A 16181-nucleotide genomic window follows, 5' to 3' on the forward strand; every position below is an offset into this window, starting at 1 on the left:
GAACTTTGTTCTAAATCAGCAAGCTACTTATTTTAATTTAAACCTAAGCAATGCTGGCTAGAGCTGAGAATCTTGAGGACCAGGAATGCCACATCTAATTTTTGGATTATTTCATTTAGCATATATGTAGACAGCAGGTAAACTTAGTTAAACTAAGATAGTTAAATATCAGGAAACTGATATTCCCAGTTTTGCTGTAGTATTAGCTATAACTTGGTGGTTTCCTGGTTCTGGTATTAGACAGGAAAAGTTCTACCTGTCATATCTGTACATGTAAATTAACAAAAAGATTAAAGATGTGCTGCTACACACACAATTATAAAATACAGTTATATTAAAGCATTGTTAAAAGCTTTAATAATCACGCTTTGTGCTTAGATACTAAAAGAAAGGAATGTTAACTTTTACAGCATCAGTTTATTTTCAGACTTTAACTCTTTGTAAAATGCATTTTACATAAAATAGATTGAAGAATATAGTCCCTAAATAAGTTATACGAATACTAACGCAACACATCTTAAATATATATGCTTTCCATTGGGTATTATGATGAAAACTAATTTAATTATGGAAATCACAGCCTCAATATGATACCTTTAGGAAAATAATGTAGTAATTTTTGAAGACCACAATGTTTCTGAAACAGAAGCAAAACTTTAGGAAATGAGAGCTACATTCTCTATTATTAGCCACAAAAAGGTTCTACGTAAACGAGCCCACAGAATGAGAAATACGTGCAAATTGCAGCATGGAAAAAATATATATACATTGTCCACTGTCTCTTACCCATTATAGCCAATGCTGTGGCTTTGCGCAGTTGGTTCTTCATAGTCTCCAACACCTCCAAATCGCTGCCATCGAAATTGCATCTATTGATGGTGCCATTGCCAGAGCTTATCCAGTAGAGCTTGTTTTCTTTGTAGTCAATGGAGAGCCCTGACATGAAAAGAAAAAATATATATTTTAGCATGGACTCAAAAGAGTAAGTGTGCAGGGAAGGTTGTACCTAAACAATGCCATTGGTGGCAGACCAACTGGAGGAAGGATGAATTTGTCATTTCTGATTGTTTAAACCAGATAGTAGGTCCACCTGCATTGACAACATTACGGAAATGATGCAAATTATCCCATTTCCATGAATTTTATGTCACTTTACATAATGAGACTACTACACAAATGATGCAAATGACTTCCATACCAACAGGCCCTTTTTGGTTTGTGAAGAGAAGACTACGGTTGCTTCCATCCATGTTGGCGACATTGATGCTGTCTCCATCTGTCCAGTAGAGTTTCCTATGAAACAGACACAAAGGAACCGCCTTTCAATGCTATACACTTCCTGACATTGGCTGATTTATCCTCTGGAATTGTCCCTGACATTTGCTTTACAATGTCAGGAGTTCATCTGAAATAATACTAAAAAGCTATTACCGTAAATGCCGGCGTATAAGACGACTTCCGCGAGCGCTGAAATCGGCGCCAAAGACGGGGGTCGTCTTATACGCCGGAAATACTGGTAGTTTCCGGCGTATAAGACAATGTTCTAGGAATGCAGCCTGGCTATAAAGACGGGGGTCGTCTTATACGCCGGGTCGCCTAATACGGCGGCATATACGGTAATTTAAAAGAAAGATGAAAGTTTTTGGTCTGTTTCTCAGAAACTCCATTCTATTGTTTAACACCTTCAGCATTCTTGGTTGACTCACTCACCCTTTGAGAGGATGAACCACCAAACAATGAGGTTTGTCCAGTCCCTGAATCACAGCATTCTTAAAGGAGCCATCTAGTCGGGCAACATTAATCTGTTTCTTGTTGGCATCATAGCTGGTCCAGAAAAGGTTCCTTGAGACCCAGTCCACAGACAAGCCATGGGCGTTGGGTAAATCTGCAAGACAACAGAGAATGTACTTGTTTAATTATTGTAAACTGTCCAAAGTCATGGATTTGAGATGGGTGGCTATAAATAAATAGGAATAGATGTGAAACTCAGAAGGATACAAAGAAAGTTAGGATTTGCTGCTGTAGGGGGGCATATTGTCCACTTACTCCCGTAATTCAAAAAAGAAAAAAAACTGAAAAAACGGTGGGAGTTTTGTGAGATGTCTCTGTGTTAGCATTCATACAGCCTCAATTAATCCTACAGTGATATCTGTTGATTGCAAAAGTAGTTAATCCCTGATGTAGAATAATGATAAAAAAAAAACTGCAAGAAATTTAGGTGAAGGACAAGAGCAGGCTGAGCCAGAGGGCGGGGTTAAATGTGTCATAAATTTGGAATCTTTGAGCTCCCACCAGAGACTTAAGTCCAGCCCCTTGTGAATTTCCTTTGATTCTTATCTAGTGACGATTTAGCTTTGATCATTATTTGACCAGATTTTTGTACATAGGTAGCAATAATAAACTATTTTATGCTTTAAACTCTTAGGTTTTTGCACCCGATGTTAGAATTGATTGTGATAAAATCTAAACATTAAATATTCTAATACTTTTAAAAAAGCTGAGCATCAAATATTCTATTTTAATTTAACAAAAAGCAAGTCAAAAAGCAGCACAGCTATTGGGAAGCTTTGGAAAAAAGGATAACATAACTATTGTAAGTAATTTGCACCTGCAGAAACAACTGTTTCAACGCCTGTTCCATTGATGAACGCCCGCTTGATGGTTTGTGTGCGGACATCTGACCAGTAGATACGTTGTTCCAGAGCATCATAGTCAACCACAGTGACATTGTCAATGTCAGGCACAGTGAAGGAGTTAATGTAATTGTAATATGGGTTGTCTATGTCCACACCTCGGATCTCCATCTGGCGTGCATAAAGCAAGAACTTCTTAAATTCTGGAGGTGGGGAGAAAAGGCAAGACCATGTGATGGAAACACACTACCATCAGGACTCAGCAAGTATAAAGACTATCCAAAATCTGCAAGAGTCTTAAATAGGTTATTCATTAATGGGCAGATGCATTAACCGGCAGGTATCCAATTTATACTTATTTCACAGGAGGCATTTTTATTAGTGTATTTATTCAGCAGTTCAGGTTCACAGAAGTTCCCATCTATTATGTAATTTTCTAATTAGAAGCACAAAATGCCACTCTATCCCATCACTCTTTCACTATCGTGATTTGTAGCAATTTTGCTAGCAAATCCCATAGTCCATTTTAATTATTTCTATCTATTCATGATTATCGTAGATTATTGGCTGCATTGACACAATGCTCTTAAATCAGAAAGCCAACATCAGGCTAATCTTCCTAATGGTGGTTTTAGTAGCAGACAGATACAGTAATTACATTAACAAAATCAACATTTGGGAGATGCACATTTCTCAGTCTTCATGAGTTCTGTATGAGGACAGTACTGGCAAGCTTCATGATATTATATTTCTGATCATTTCTTCCCCAACCTTGTGCTCACACTACCCAATCAAACAGGCAGCAGTGGATATGGAATGGAGAGAGGAAATGCAGCAGTTCTCAAAACTCCATAAATTGTGTTTCTCAATACAAGGTAGTCCTTGACTTACGACCACAACTGAGTGCGAAATTTCAGTTACTAAGCAAGGCAATTATTAGGTGAGTTTTCCTCATGTTATGACCTTTTTTGCAACAGTTGTTAAGTGAATCACCATAGTTGTTAAGTGGAATTGTGCAGTCATTAAGTGAATCTGGCTTCCCCCATTGACTTTGTTGGAAGCCAGCTGGGGAAGATTAAAAATGTGATCACATGACTCTGGGTCTCTACAGATGTCATAAATACATGCCAGTTGCCAAGGGTTTGAGTTTTGATCACATGATCATGGGAATGCTGCAATGGTTGAAAGTGGGGAAAATGGTCATAAGTTACTTTTTTCACTGCCATTGTAACTTTGAATGGTCACTAAATGAATGATTGTATGTCAAGGACTATCTGTAAGGCCATTTGCAGTGTTATTGCTTGCTTACATTGGGAGCATGGAAGTATGGGTATAAAAGTTTCCAAAGCATAGACTAAGGGCGAGTTTAATTTTTTTCTCAACTGAATTATTTCTAAATATGTAGCAAAAAGAATAAACAAATCAATAAAAATTTAAAGCCTGAAGAGATGGGAAAGTAACCCACTTGGGGGTTTCATTTATGCAATTTATCAAACAAGGGATTACTTTAGTTTAAAATTGCTCCTTCTTAGCTTCGTAATTCAGATGATCTTGCAGCAGTCTTTTAGAAACTGATACAAGAGATTGAGGACGTGGGTATATATTTAAACATTCTCACGCTCTCCTTCATTTAAAAGCCTGTGAACCAATCCAAACATAGTCTGGGAGGTATCGACAGCTAAAATAAATGGTAAAAGACAGAGGAAGGGAGCAATAAAGCAGTATTATCGTGTCAAGTTATCTATCTTTGCAGGAGGAGCTCCTGATTTACCCTGGATCCCATTCACTCCCTTTACCATAGCAAGTGGCATTGTCCTTATCCAGCTTCATCAGGTGGGGGCAAGCACAGGAGTAAGTCCCATTGTAGTTGATGAGACAGAGGTGGGAACAATGGCCTTTTCCTCCATTGGCCTCACAAGGATTGGGAGCTAGAAGAACAAAAAGTTTATAAGATTACATTCCTCACAATTTTGTCCTAAAGAAGACAGAATGCATAGGCTCTGTGTGGGGATGATCAGGGTACATATGGCATATACAGCCCAAGGAAAAGGGCCACTGGGCTTCTAGATCATCCAGCATCGCACTTTTTCATGCGGCTGCTGATAAAAACAGGATCACCAACATGATTGCCAACATCCGATAACGGATATGGCACAAGAAGAAGAAGAGCAAAGGTCTCCAAACTTGGCAACTTTAAGACTTGTGGACTTCATGGCTGGCTCAGGAATTCTGGGAGTTGAAGTCCACGAGTCATAAAAGAGCAAAGGTTGCCTACCCCTGCCCTAGAGCAAAAGTCTCCAAACTTGACAACTTTAAGACATGTGGACTTAATGGCTGGCTGAGGAATTCTGAGAGTTGAAGTCCACAAGTCTTAAAGCTGCCAAGTTTGGAGACCCCTTCCCTACAGCCTTGAAAAGTGCGAGTGGGAAGAAAGGAAGTGAGAGACAGACCAGGGGGAAAGCCAATCTTAAAGTCTACAACAGGGGTCTGCAACCTTGACAACTTTAAGACTTGTGGACCAGCTCCCAGAATTCCTCAGCCAGCTATGGGAGCCGGTCCACAAGTCTTAAAGTTGTCAAGGTTGCAGACCCCTGGTCTACAGGATGATTTACAAATCATCAGAAAAGTAGAGTCTCTAAGTGCAAGCACTTGATATTATGTAAAAATCTTCATGTGTATCCATCTCATTTTTAATAGTATAACTTTAGTACACAGTGAAGTGAAGCTTTAGTACATAGATATAATTACTGCATACTCATTCCTTTTTGTCTTTTCAAGGTAACATCAGAACGTAAGTTGGTAAGTCCTTGTAGTGAGTGAGTATGTATGCATGTACGTATGTACCTCTCCATCCATCTATCCATGCCAAGTATAATAATAGCACTGTTAGAATAATTTTCTTTTTAAACTTCCAATTTAGGCAAATTAGCTAACAGGTATTTGTCCAGTTTTTAGTGACCTGGATTAAGTGCACAAAATACGTGATATATGCATCTAACCTCCATATAAGGAGATCATTATCTACTAGGCCACACTTGAATGAGAATGGCCTCCGCAATTTATCAAAGAAGGGATTGCTTTAGTTTAAAGGGCTCCTCTCTAGCCTCATAATTTAGATGTTCTTGCAGCACAGCAGTCTTTCTTATCACTAAACATACTATGGAAAGTCAGTCTTTTAGAAAATGATACAACAGGGTGAAGACATGAGTATAGGATTCTGGTTTTTGAAAAATAATTTCTATGTGGCAATGGATCCAAGCTAGTACTGTCGCAGAGCAGTGTAATTAAATCCAGAATGTCTGCCTCGATTGTGAAGCTTCTGGATGAGAAGCAAAAAGAAAAAAAAAACACAAGAAAAACACAACTTCCACTGGCCGCATCATTTACACATCAGTAGAGATCACTGCTTCTTCCTGTATTCATTAGATGCAAAGACTCTCAGGCTAGACTTAGCTACCTTGAGCACAGCAATAGGTAACTGTGGCAATTATGACCATCTTCTGGTATCCCTGTTGACTTCACAAAGTGAAATCTGGCCTCATTCCCCCACTTCCCCTTCTTCCTTATCATGGCTCACCTACAGGCTGGCGAGAGGGGTGATAGACCTGCAAATCAAAGGGCTGTGTGTTGGTTCGCTGCACGACCGTGACATTGTGGCCTGTCCACTTGTTAGCCTTGGCCAAGGTATTTGTGCGCCAGTCGGTCCAATACACTTCACCACCGTACAAGGTGACAGCAAAGGGATGTGACAGATACTCATGGCCTCGAAGCACCTCAATGTGGCCTGTGCCATCATAGAGGGCAGAGTAGATTGCGTCCGATCTGTGGAAGAAGATGACAAGTCAACATGAAGACTCCCAGAAGCAGGTAGAAGAGAGATGAGAAGCAAGTTCAGAAGCTGCGTGGGAACAGGTGAGAGCAAGTAGAACTGGTACAAGATTATTTTCTTATTTTCTTTGTTCGAGTTTGTCGTTTTTGTTTGACAAAATAAAAGAAAGAAAGATATGGCTAAACAAAGGAGAAGCAAAGAAAGACAAAGGGCAAAAGGGACAAGATACATATGAATGGAAAAATACAATGTGATCAAAGGCTTTTGTTTTCTGAAAGCAATCGGGCATGGAATACATCATTCAAGGAAAGTAAGCCCAAATGCCTATTTTATGTTACCCTGGAGCCTATTAAAGTTTATTATACAACAGAATGATTTGTTTATTAACTCCTTCTACAGCAAAAAAATGCATTTAATATGCTAGCCAAATAATGTCTTACTTACTAAGGTTTCATTACATTAATAGAGTAACTATAATAATTATGCATATAGTTACTATGAAAGACAGAAAAGAGGAAGTTATTGTGTTCTTACAGCCTTCTCGGGATAAAAGACTCAATGGGATATTACAGCAAGAAAAAAGGAGACTCTCTTCTCTTTCCCCTCAATTAAATAGATAACTTTTATTGTCATTTTTTTTACCGTGGGCACAATGGCGCACATCAAAAATGAAATTTAATTGCCCACTCTCAAAGTGAACGCATACATGACGCACACCTAAACATCCTATATACAACGTATGTATAGACCCATACCCCTACATATACAAATGGAATATTAAACACTGTCCATCTTGAATATATATAACGGAAGGAGGAAGCTTGAGAGTTCACAAGGTTAATGCTTTATGGAATGAAACTATGGCTGAATCTGGATGTTCTGCTACGGATACCACGAAGCTTCCTCCCAGAAGGTAGCAAGGAAAACAGGTCGTGAAGAGGATGTGTAGTGTCCCAGATAAACTTACGGACCCTGCTCAAGCAACGCTTCTGTGCTATGTCCTGGATGGGAGGGAGGGAACTGCCAATACTAGCTCTGCAAAGTGCAACTAAAGTACTCCCAATAGGCAGAAAATCTTTTTAGCAGAGCAGGAAAAAAAATGCTTCCAGTTTTTCAATGTTTTTTGGGGGGGAGGTGGGGGTGGAAACATATCTTGGACTAAGATACCATTCCCAATTGTAGTCTGCATTACACTGGCATTATTACATTCAACACGTGATCTTTCACCACATAAAGTTATCTCTGAGGCTAACATAAGAAGGAAAGAAGAAATAGCAGCAAGGGGAAGATTTTGAAGCGCCAGCAGGCAGTGGAAATAAAAATACCAAACCCAGATTCTTACAAAGGGAAAGATCTGAGTATTGTAAGAGCATCTGGATTGGCTTCTCAATATAAATCCCCCCCTCAAGGAAATGAACTAATTTCTACCCTGAATTTCAGCCCCTAAATATTGAATACCTGGCATCAATCCACAGGATACGCTTTTCCAGGTAGTCCACTGTGAGCCCATTTGGCCAGCCGCCTGACCCTGTTTCCTTGTGAATGACACGTCGGCCCTGGCCGCTCATAGAAGCTGCCTCAATGCGAGGAAGGCTGGCATCCCAGTCTGTCCAGAAGAGAATCCTGGGGGAAAAAGTAAAAAAAAGATGCCTCTTCAACCACAGGAACATAGTTTAAGTCAGGGGTCTTCAAACTAGGCCCTTTTATGACTTGTGGACTTCAACTCCCAGAATTCCTCAGCCAGGCACGCTGGCTGAGGAATTCTGGGAGTTGAAGTCCACAAGTCATAAAAGGGCCAAGTTTGAAGACCCCTGGTGTAAGTAGTCTTTGTAACACTGCAATACTCCCTGTAAATCATTCACTCTTTGAGACACTAAACAGTGATTTGATATCAATCCTCTCTGTAACTCTCCATAGCTGTTCTTACACGAATACAGGTAAATCTTGTAAGACTATTCTTTTAAAAACAATGCCTCATTTCTACAGAGTTCAGAAAGTCTGTATTCACAGTGCTACATGGCACAATTTCCTCCATTTTTTTTTTTTTTAAAGTGATGTGAAAATATTCCAGGGCTCTTCAGTAGGCTGGATCAGTTATGATCAATCCCATCTAACTCTTATGAAAGGGCTAGGGAGGAATAAAGAGTATCCCTCTACAACGGTAATATTTTTTTTATGAAAGCAGGGATTTCTATCAAGATCTCCCTGCAGAGAGGATCTAATTCAATTTCAATTTCAATTCAATGGAGGAATGTGCAGACATTTAAGACTTGTGGACCCTAACCCTAATCTGAACACTTATTTACTTTTAAAATTCCACTAGAGAGTACATAAATAATAAATATAATACCAAGACATCTTTCTATTAAGAAATAGAAGCTTTATTTTATTTTATTTTATTTTTAAAATTTATAAGCCGCCCCACTCCCGAAGGACTCTGGGCGGCTGACAATAAAAAACACATAAAACATAACAAAACAACAATACAAAAACAATCATCCAGGGGTAAGATTTTATAAACCCCAGGCCTGCCGGAAAAGCCAGGTCTTAAGTAGCTTATGGAAGACCAACAGGGTGGGAGCGGTCCTAATCTCCGGGGGGAGCTGGTTCCAAAGCGTGGGCGCCATCACAGAGAAGGCCCTCCTCCGCGGCCCCGCCAAATGGCACTGCTTGGCCGACGGGGCCTGAAGGAAGCCCAGCCTGTGGGATCTAACCGGACATAGGGAACTGCTTGCTTATAAACAAAACACCAGCCATTCTTGATGCTAAATTCAGTGACCATGACTAGCATTCTATGGTTTTGCCCCCTTTTTTGGATTAAATCCAGCCCCTCCTAAGGATCCAAATATCTCATGAACATTTGGTTTATTGCCCCCTCCCATGCAAATGTTAAATGCAGGTTGAGGTTTGCTAATGGATTAAAAGATTAATGTATTTCATCAAAATCCACATGGACAAGTTATAGTGGTACCCAACCTTCCACTGTGTTTTTTAATCCGTTCCTGCCCATAGATTTCTCCATCGCCTACATTCAAAGTCATACCCGCATCGTGGGTCTAGGGCAATAGCACGAGGATGCTCGATATCCCCAGCCAATAAGGTGCTCCTCATTGTCCCGTCTAGCTTAGCCACTTCAATTTGGTCCAGGTTGCTCTCCACCCAGTAGATGTTGCCAGCAATCCAGTCCACAGCAAGTCCTTCAGGAGTAGCTAGCCCATATTGTATCACCACCTCAAAGCTAGTTAGGGCTGTAAAAAAGAGAGTTGGGATAGAAGCCATCAATAAATGTTCATATTATCCATCGTTCCTTTCATGGTGAAAACAGTTTTCAAAATTCCTTTCTGTGATCTAACCGCCCAAGATCTTCTCTCTCAATTAAAAATGGGTGAAAGACGTCGCCATGTGCTGTAATAACATTTCAAGAAAGAAATCTTAATGGATAATACCAAATGTTACTGAGAAAACCATCAGAACCACAGGAAACACTGTCACTTATTTAACTCATGGCCTACTACAGGTAATCTTTGACATACAACAGTTTATTTAGTGACTGTTCCAAGTTACAATACTATTGAAAAAAGTGACTTATGACCATTTTCACACTTATGACCGTTGCAGCCGCCACACGGTCACACGATCAAAATTCAGATGCTTGGCAACTGGTTCATTTTTATGACAGTTGCACTCTCCCGGGGGGGGTGTCATGTGATCACCTTTTGTGCCCTTCTGACAAGCAAAGTCAATGGGGAAACCAGATTCATTGATGAACTGTGTTACTAACTGAACAACTGCAGTGATTCACTTAAACAACCGTGGCAAGAAAGGCTGTAACATGGGGCAAAACTCACTTAACAAATGTTTCACTCAGCAACAGAAATTTTGGGCTCAATTGTGATCGTAAGTCGAGGACTAACTGTACATTATTAAGCTATTCCACCTGAAAATATCCAGAATCCATCAATCCAAATAACCAATTTGATTCCAGAAAGTCTGAAGGTCAGTTGCTATTACTCTTTATTAGATCTTAAATCAGACAATCTGAAGAAAGGGTAGTAATTATCTAAGACAGCATTCCCCACCTTGAGTACACTGTTTATATGGGCTCCAATTCCCAGTGTTCTCACCTGTGTATATGTTGGCTAAGAAATTCTCAGAATTCAGGCCAATACATCTGAATGATGCTCAAGTTGGGGAAGGATGATCTAGGATGCTGAAATGCAATGCTTTCTTCAAGAAGTATTTTACAATATATTAGCCACCTTAGGTATTAGTAAATTTATTGTAACATGTAAGTATAATCCATTCTGAGAAAGAAACCATGCTTGCTAAGTAGCTGGAGTTATTAAAGCAGAATCCATGTAACTGAGTTCATTCCAAAGAACCTACAGAAGAATTAGCTCAGTCATTTTCAGCATGTTGCCTTTTCTTTCCATTGAGTAAAATGGGAATTCATTCCTCCACTATATCTGTTATCTTTTATTTCGATATAGGCTATAATTATGTTCCACACCTCATAAATTTTGGCTTTATTAATAGTTAAGAATAGAAACTAAAAATGCACAGAAATCAAGACCCTGTTGCAAATTTGTCCCAATCCTAATATGGTAACATCTCATTTCTGACCTCATTTATAATTTTAATCTCTGGACAAGTCAAAGAATTCCTAGTTTTAGGTATTAAAATAAAGATATGCGGAAAATTAATTTCAATTTTTAATAGTTTTATTGAGAGCAAGGAGATTTTTTTCTTCAAAACAACAATCAACGTCTGAGTAACCCAAGAGATTTCAAACCTAATGGATTGTCTTCTTCTAAAAATCTATAGCTTGATGAATAGGGAGAAGGGTCAGAAAGTCCTTTAGTGGGAACATACATCCTGGTATTCTGCAATCCCTTGATCACCCAGGGCCTCATCATCAGCTCTGTTGATGCACTAATCGGGTTAGGCTCTGTTCTTTGCTGAAACAGTTGCTAGGCTGTAATTACCATTTAGGAAAGCTCTGGAAATGCTAATTAACTCCAACATAATGATCAACATTTAAAAGAAAGAAGGTACCATTTAACAGGGATTGAGCGCTGCTGTTTCTAATGGTGGACTGGTTTATTTTGGAAGGTATCTCAAGGCCTTTTCACATTTCAGCTTTTCCTGAAGGACTTATAGACCAATTTACAGGTAATCCTCAATGACAGTAATTGGACTAGGAATTGCATCGCTAAATGAAGTGAACATAAAGCTTGACATCACCCATTTATGACAGCAAAGCCTACTGGAGCTGTTAGGTGTGATTTCATGCGATTGCTATTTGTGGCCTTCTATTGGCTTCCTTATTGACTCTGCTTGTTGGAAGCTGGCAGTGAAGGCCACAAATCACAATTCACCATTGTAATTGTGAGTCAGTTGTTGAATGCCTGAATTATGATCCTGCGACAATTTTATGGGCCAGCCAAAAGTCTGCTCATTCATTCAAACAGTTGCTGAATGAATGGTCATTAACCAAGGATTACCTGTACTGAAGTACTTAAAAGACAGCTATTCAGAAAAGAAGAGAATAATTCCTTTGTTATTTTCTAAATACAAAAACATCTTCATTAAAATATGAAATCCAGATTCACGCCTTTGAACTAATTACGGTTCACAATAAAGGGTCAGTGTAATCAATCTATGGATAGTTCAGCACTGCACAAAGTACACAAAGGTGGTGATGGACAGAGTCACTAGGACCTCCTCGATTTCCTGTCAGTGGAACCTCCCTGGAAGAAATGTATCCTAGGGGATTTTACACAGCACTCTGAGACATTGGTTAAACAAGGTTTTGTGGTGGTGATTATAATAATTACTTCAAAGAGTTTTAAAGATAAAATTTATAAGATCCTTCATTCCCAAGAATCCTAGTGAAGAGGATCCTGTACCTGCCATATTGTTAGCCGCACTCGTCTGCTTTATTTGAGGGCAATGTCTCATGGATTGAAACTGAAGGCCTGCTCTGCTTTAACTGGCTTTCAATTACTACACGCAGATTAGAAGGCTAACCTAATCATTCCCCAGGATGATTTGTTCTTCATCACTGGGGCTCAGTCTGCTAGCTATCTATTTATTTCTTCTTCCAGAACTAGCAAAGAGCTTATTGTAATGCAAGAAGCTGGCAATTGTTTATAATGTGGATGTTTGGAATTTGATTTCCAATACCCACAGCTTACTTAATTGACGGTGAGCTCTCAGTGGAAGCACACCGACCACAAATGGGGCAAAAGTCCAGCCTTTCCCCTAGAACAGTGGTTCTCAACGTTTGTGTGACGGCAACCCCGTCACACAAACGTTCTGCGCATGCGCGGGGCGGTGCGCATGCGCGGCGGCGCCCCCGTGCGCGGCGCGCATGCACGGCACCCCCCGTGCGCGGCGCGCATGCACGGCACCGCCCCCGTGCACGGCGTGCATGCGCGCTGCCGCCCCCTGAGGGGAGAAAATGGCGGATCGCCTTCTTTGGCGACCCCCGAAAAATGGTCGATCGACCCCAAATGGGGTCGCGACCCATAGGTTGAGAACCGCTGCCCTAGAACTATGTTCAAGAAGATATTTTTTTTTAATCTTGCTTAAAAGCAGACGCTATACGTGCACATTGCTGATTGGCCAGGTCCTATGTCAGTCAAAACAAATTTCTATCCCTCATTTCCAAAGCAAAGTTGTACCTAGCAATACCTGAGTGCTTTTAGGTCAGCCACAAAGCAAAATTTCATTCCCTTCTATCACTTTATCTAAGCTTAGTGAACCAATGAGCCCTAGACTTTATGTCAGCTATTAAATTTCTGTTCCTCCTCCTCCTCCTCCTCCTCCTCCTCCTCCTCCTTGCTTTCCCAAGGCATGGCTATGCAGAGTACTAAGTGGCCCAACCGCTTCTGTTACTCACAACATTACATTCCTGAATTGATCTTAAATCTTTAAAAAAGAAGTGAGGACAAGGACTTTAGAAATCCAAAATAAAATGCTGACAACACCTGAGTCAAACGGTTGTAAATGAATCACAAAATAAAACCGAGGAGGCAAACTGTCAGAAGTACAGGGGGTTCTCAACTTAGGAACACAATTGAGCCCAAAATTTCTGTCACTAAGTGAGACAGTTGTTAGGTGAGCCTTGCCCCCCATTTTAAGACCTCTCTTGCCACACAATTATTAAGTGAACCACTGCAGTTGTTAGTAACACAGTTGTTAAGTGAATCTGGCTTCCCCATTGATTTTGCTCTTCAAAAGGTTGTAAAAGGTTGATCACATGACTCCGGGACATTGCAACCATCGTAAATGAGTCGGTAGCTAAGCGTCTGAATTTTGATCATGTGACCTTGTGATGCTGCAATGGTTGTTAAGTGTGAAAAATAACCATAAATTATTTTTTACGTGCCTTTTTAACTTCAAATGGTCACGAAATGAACTACTGTAACCTATGAAGGAGAATATTTGTAGCTTAGGGTGGAAATGAACTACTGTCAGTCAAGAACGATCTGTAGGGAGTTATTATTATTACATTTATCCTACATATTTTGAGAGGTGGAACACTCATTGTTTGTGGACTGGACTAAGGCAAATGAATAGCCTTAACTTCTCTGAACTTTGGTGGAAGGATTGATATTGCTCAGGTATTTTTTTTTCTGCTCAACAGAGAGATGAAACAGTCGTTCCTTCTCCTCCTCAGCTGTGAGTCACGTTAAGAGACAGGGCCCCATTATCTAGAACTGGGAGTTCTGGTGAGGTGAGGTGTGCCGACTTTCCACCAATAAACTCTACAGATGCTCAAAGGAGGGAACACATCCTACAAGACTGTCACTTTATACGCGCTTTCCCACTAGAAAAGATGCTGCCTCTCTAACACGGGGAATACTTTTTGATTGCTGTGTACATTTTCTCTCCAAAAGATAATTTTTTTTAAAAAAAAAAGATATGTGATTATCTTCACAAACGCATATATGGATTACCATGAGCCAATCTGAAGCTGAAAAACTGTCAGTAAAAAAGGATTTAAGCAGCCTCTGTTGCTGCTTTGGTCAAAAACTGTGCCCTCATCAAGCTTCTTTTCTTTAAATAAAAATATTGCCAAAGCTTTATTTTCATTTTTAATTTGCAATTAAAATAAAAATAAATAGACTATTAATTAAAATATTGAGCTACAAAGAACGTCACTGACAAAGAAGCAGTTCATCAGCTGTGCCAGAAAGGAAGCGAATAAAGCTTTTTATTTAAAAGCATAGAAGCTCTGAAAAGCTTCAGTAATATTTAACCCACTCCAATGGCCCTGTTATTTCATATTTTAGTTATCATATTTTTGTTTCCCAAAAGGTGTGATCAGCTTTGAAAACTATCTAATGAAAAAAGTTACAACAACATAAACTATATCACTGATAATAGCAGAACAAACATATGGACAATTCATTTCTTTATTGTGGTTCCATCCATGAATATAAGGTTGAGAAACAAGCCTAACTGTCCTGTTTAGAATGGACTACGAGCACATCATATTTTAAAAGTATAAACTTTCTGAGGGGAAAAATACTTTGGAAAAAAGGCACCATTCTACAGCATCCATATCTGTGTGGGGGTAGCGGTGGGATCCAGCCAGTTTGCACCAGTTCGGCAGAACCAGTAGCTAATTTTTGTTGCCCAGGCCCAGAATGGACTTCCGGTCGTGGCATCCACACAGAGAACCGGTTGTTCACATATTTGAATCCCACCACTGTGTGTAGGTGCATGCATATGCGACTTTGAGTCAGTCTTTGGTGACTTTAGTGACTGCCTGGAAAATTTCATGCCATTTTCTTGATAATATTTTTGAAAGTGGTCTGCCATTGTCTTTTTCCTGGGGCTAAAGAGGGAGTGACTGGCCCCGAACCACTCTATACTCACCTCCATTCTCATGCAATTTCCCTCGGTATATCTTGTCTTCTACCACGTCAGTCCAATAGAGGGAGCTCTGATTCAGATGAAAGTCCAAGGCAATGGTGTTCCTCAAGCCAGGCACTAAGACGCTATAATCTCCCTTGTGTAAGTCAATACGCCGGATCTCATGGCGATTGGAGAAGATGATGAAAGGTTTAAACGGGTCTAAAAATGGAAAGAGGAATGCTGATTAACTGCTGCCGTTATATTTTTTGTCATCTTCCAAACCCAGGAGCAACTCCTGAGAGGGCTCCAGTAGCAAATACTTTCACTTGAAAATAGATTTGGAACAAATTAGCTTTCAACCTTCTGAGTTTTAAAAGTCCTTTTTGCCCTTTCCAATTCTATCCGTCTCTGTTCTGCCAAGACGGTCAAGGGCTGGGATTTTCACGAACGTAACCGCTGCCATAAATCATGATAAATTATTAATAACAATCCCTGAAATATGGACAAGGGCTCATTATCCTAGTACTTATTCATGTCACAAGATAATCCGTGGACGATGATTCCCACAGGCAAAGGTCCAAAGCTCTAGCACGAGCCTCCCCTTCTTCATAAAAGAGGGAAATGAACACCATGGCTGCAACTGAACAACATGCATCTTTTTAAAATCCTCCCTCGCCCAGCCCTCCCTGGAGCTCTGGGGAACAGAGCTGTCTTTCTTTTGCCTGCCAGTGGCAACATGGCAGAATGAGGCAAGTCCCTAAAGGACAGGAACACTGCTGTGTTTCTTGACTGCGGGAAAACACCAAGCCGGACTTTCCCTTCCCTCCCGCTAACTCCGCTTTTGGTCTCTT

General features: G+C 40.1%; 1 protein-coding gene across 1 annotated transcript in view; it reads right to left on the reverse strand.

Moving 5' to 3' along the window:
- Positions 1-16181, reverse strand: part of LOC120318289 (low-density lipoprotein receptor-related protein 1-like) — a gene marked incomplete at its 3' end in the record, with an annotated part of 251793 nt that overhangs the window by 17098 nt on the left and 218514 nt on the right. Inside the window, exons 25-33 of the mRNA XM_039365706.1 lie at positions 15352-15549; positions 9506-9710; positions 7921-8085; positions 6211-6455; positions 4430-4561; positions 2609-2836; positions 1711-1885; positions 1199-1293; positions 787-936 (exon numbers count right to left, since the gene is read on the reverse strand). Coding sequence (XP_039221640.1) covers positions 787-936; positions 1199-1293; positions 1711-1885; positions 2609-2836; positions 4430-4561; positions 6211-6455; positions 7921-8085; positions 9506-9710; positions 15352-15549 — 1593 coding nt within the window. The remainder of the gene's footprint in view (positions 1-786; positions 937-1198; positions 1294-1710; positions 1886-2608; positions 2837-4429; positions 4562-6210; positions 6456-7920; positions 8086-9505; positions 9711-15351; positions 15550-16181) is intronic.

This window comes from Crotalus tigris, unplaced genomic scaffold (genome assembly GCF_016545835.1).
Source record: "Crotalus tigris isolate CLP2741 ecotype Arizona unplaced genomic scaffold, ASM1654583v1 scf7180000020166.501630, whole genome shotgun sequence".
In the NCBI taxonomy this organism is placed as follows: domain Eukaryota; kingdom Metazoa; phylum Chordata; class Lepidosauria; order Squamata; family Viperidae; genus Crotalus; species Crotalus tigris.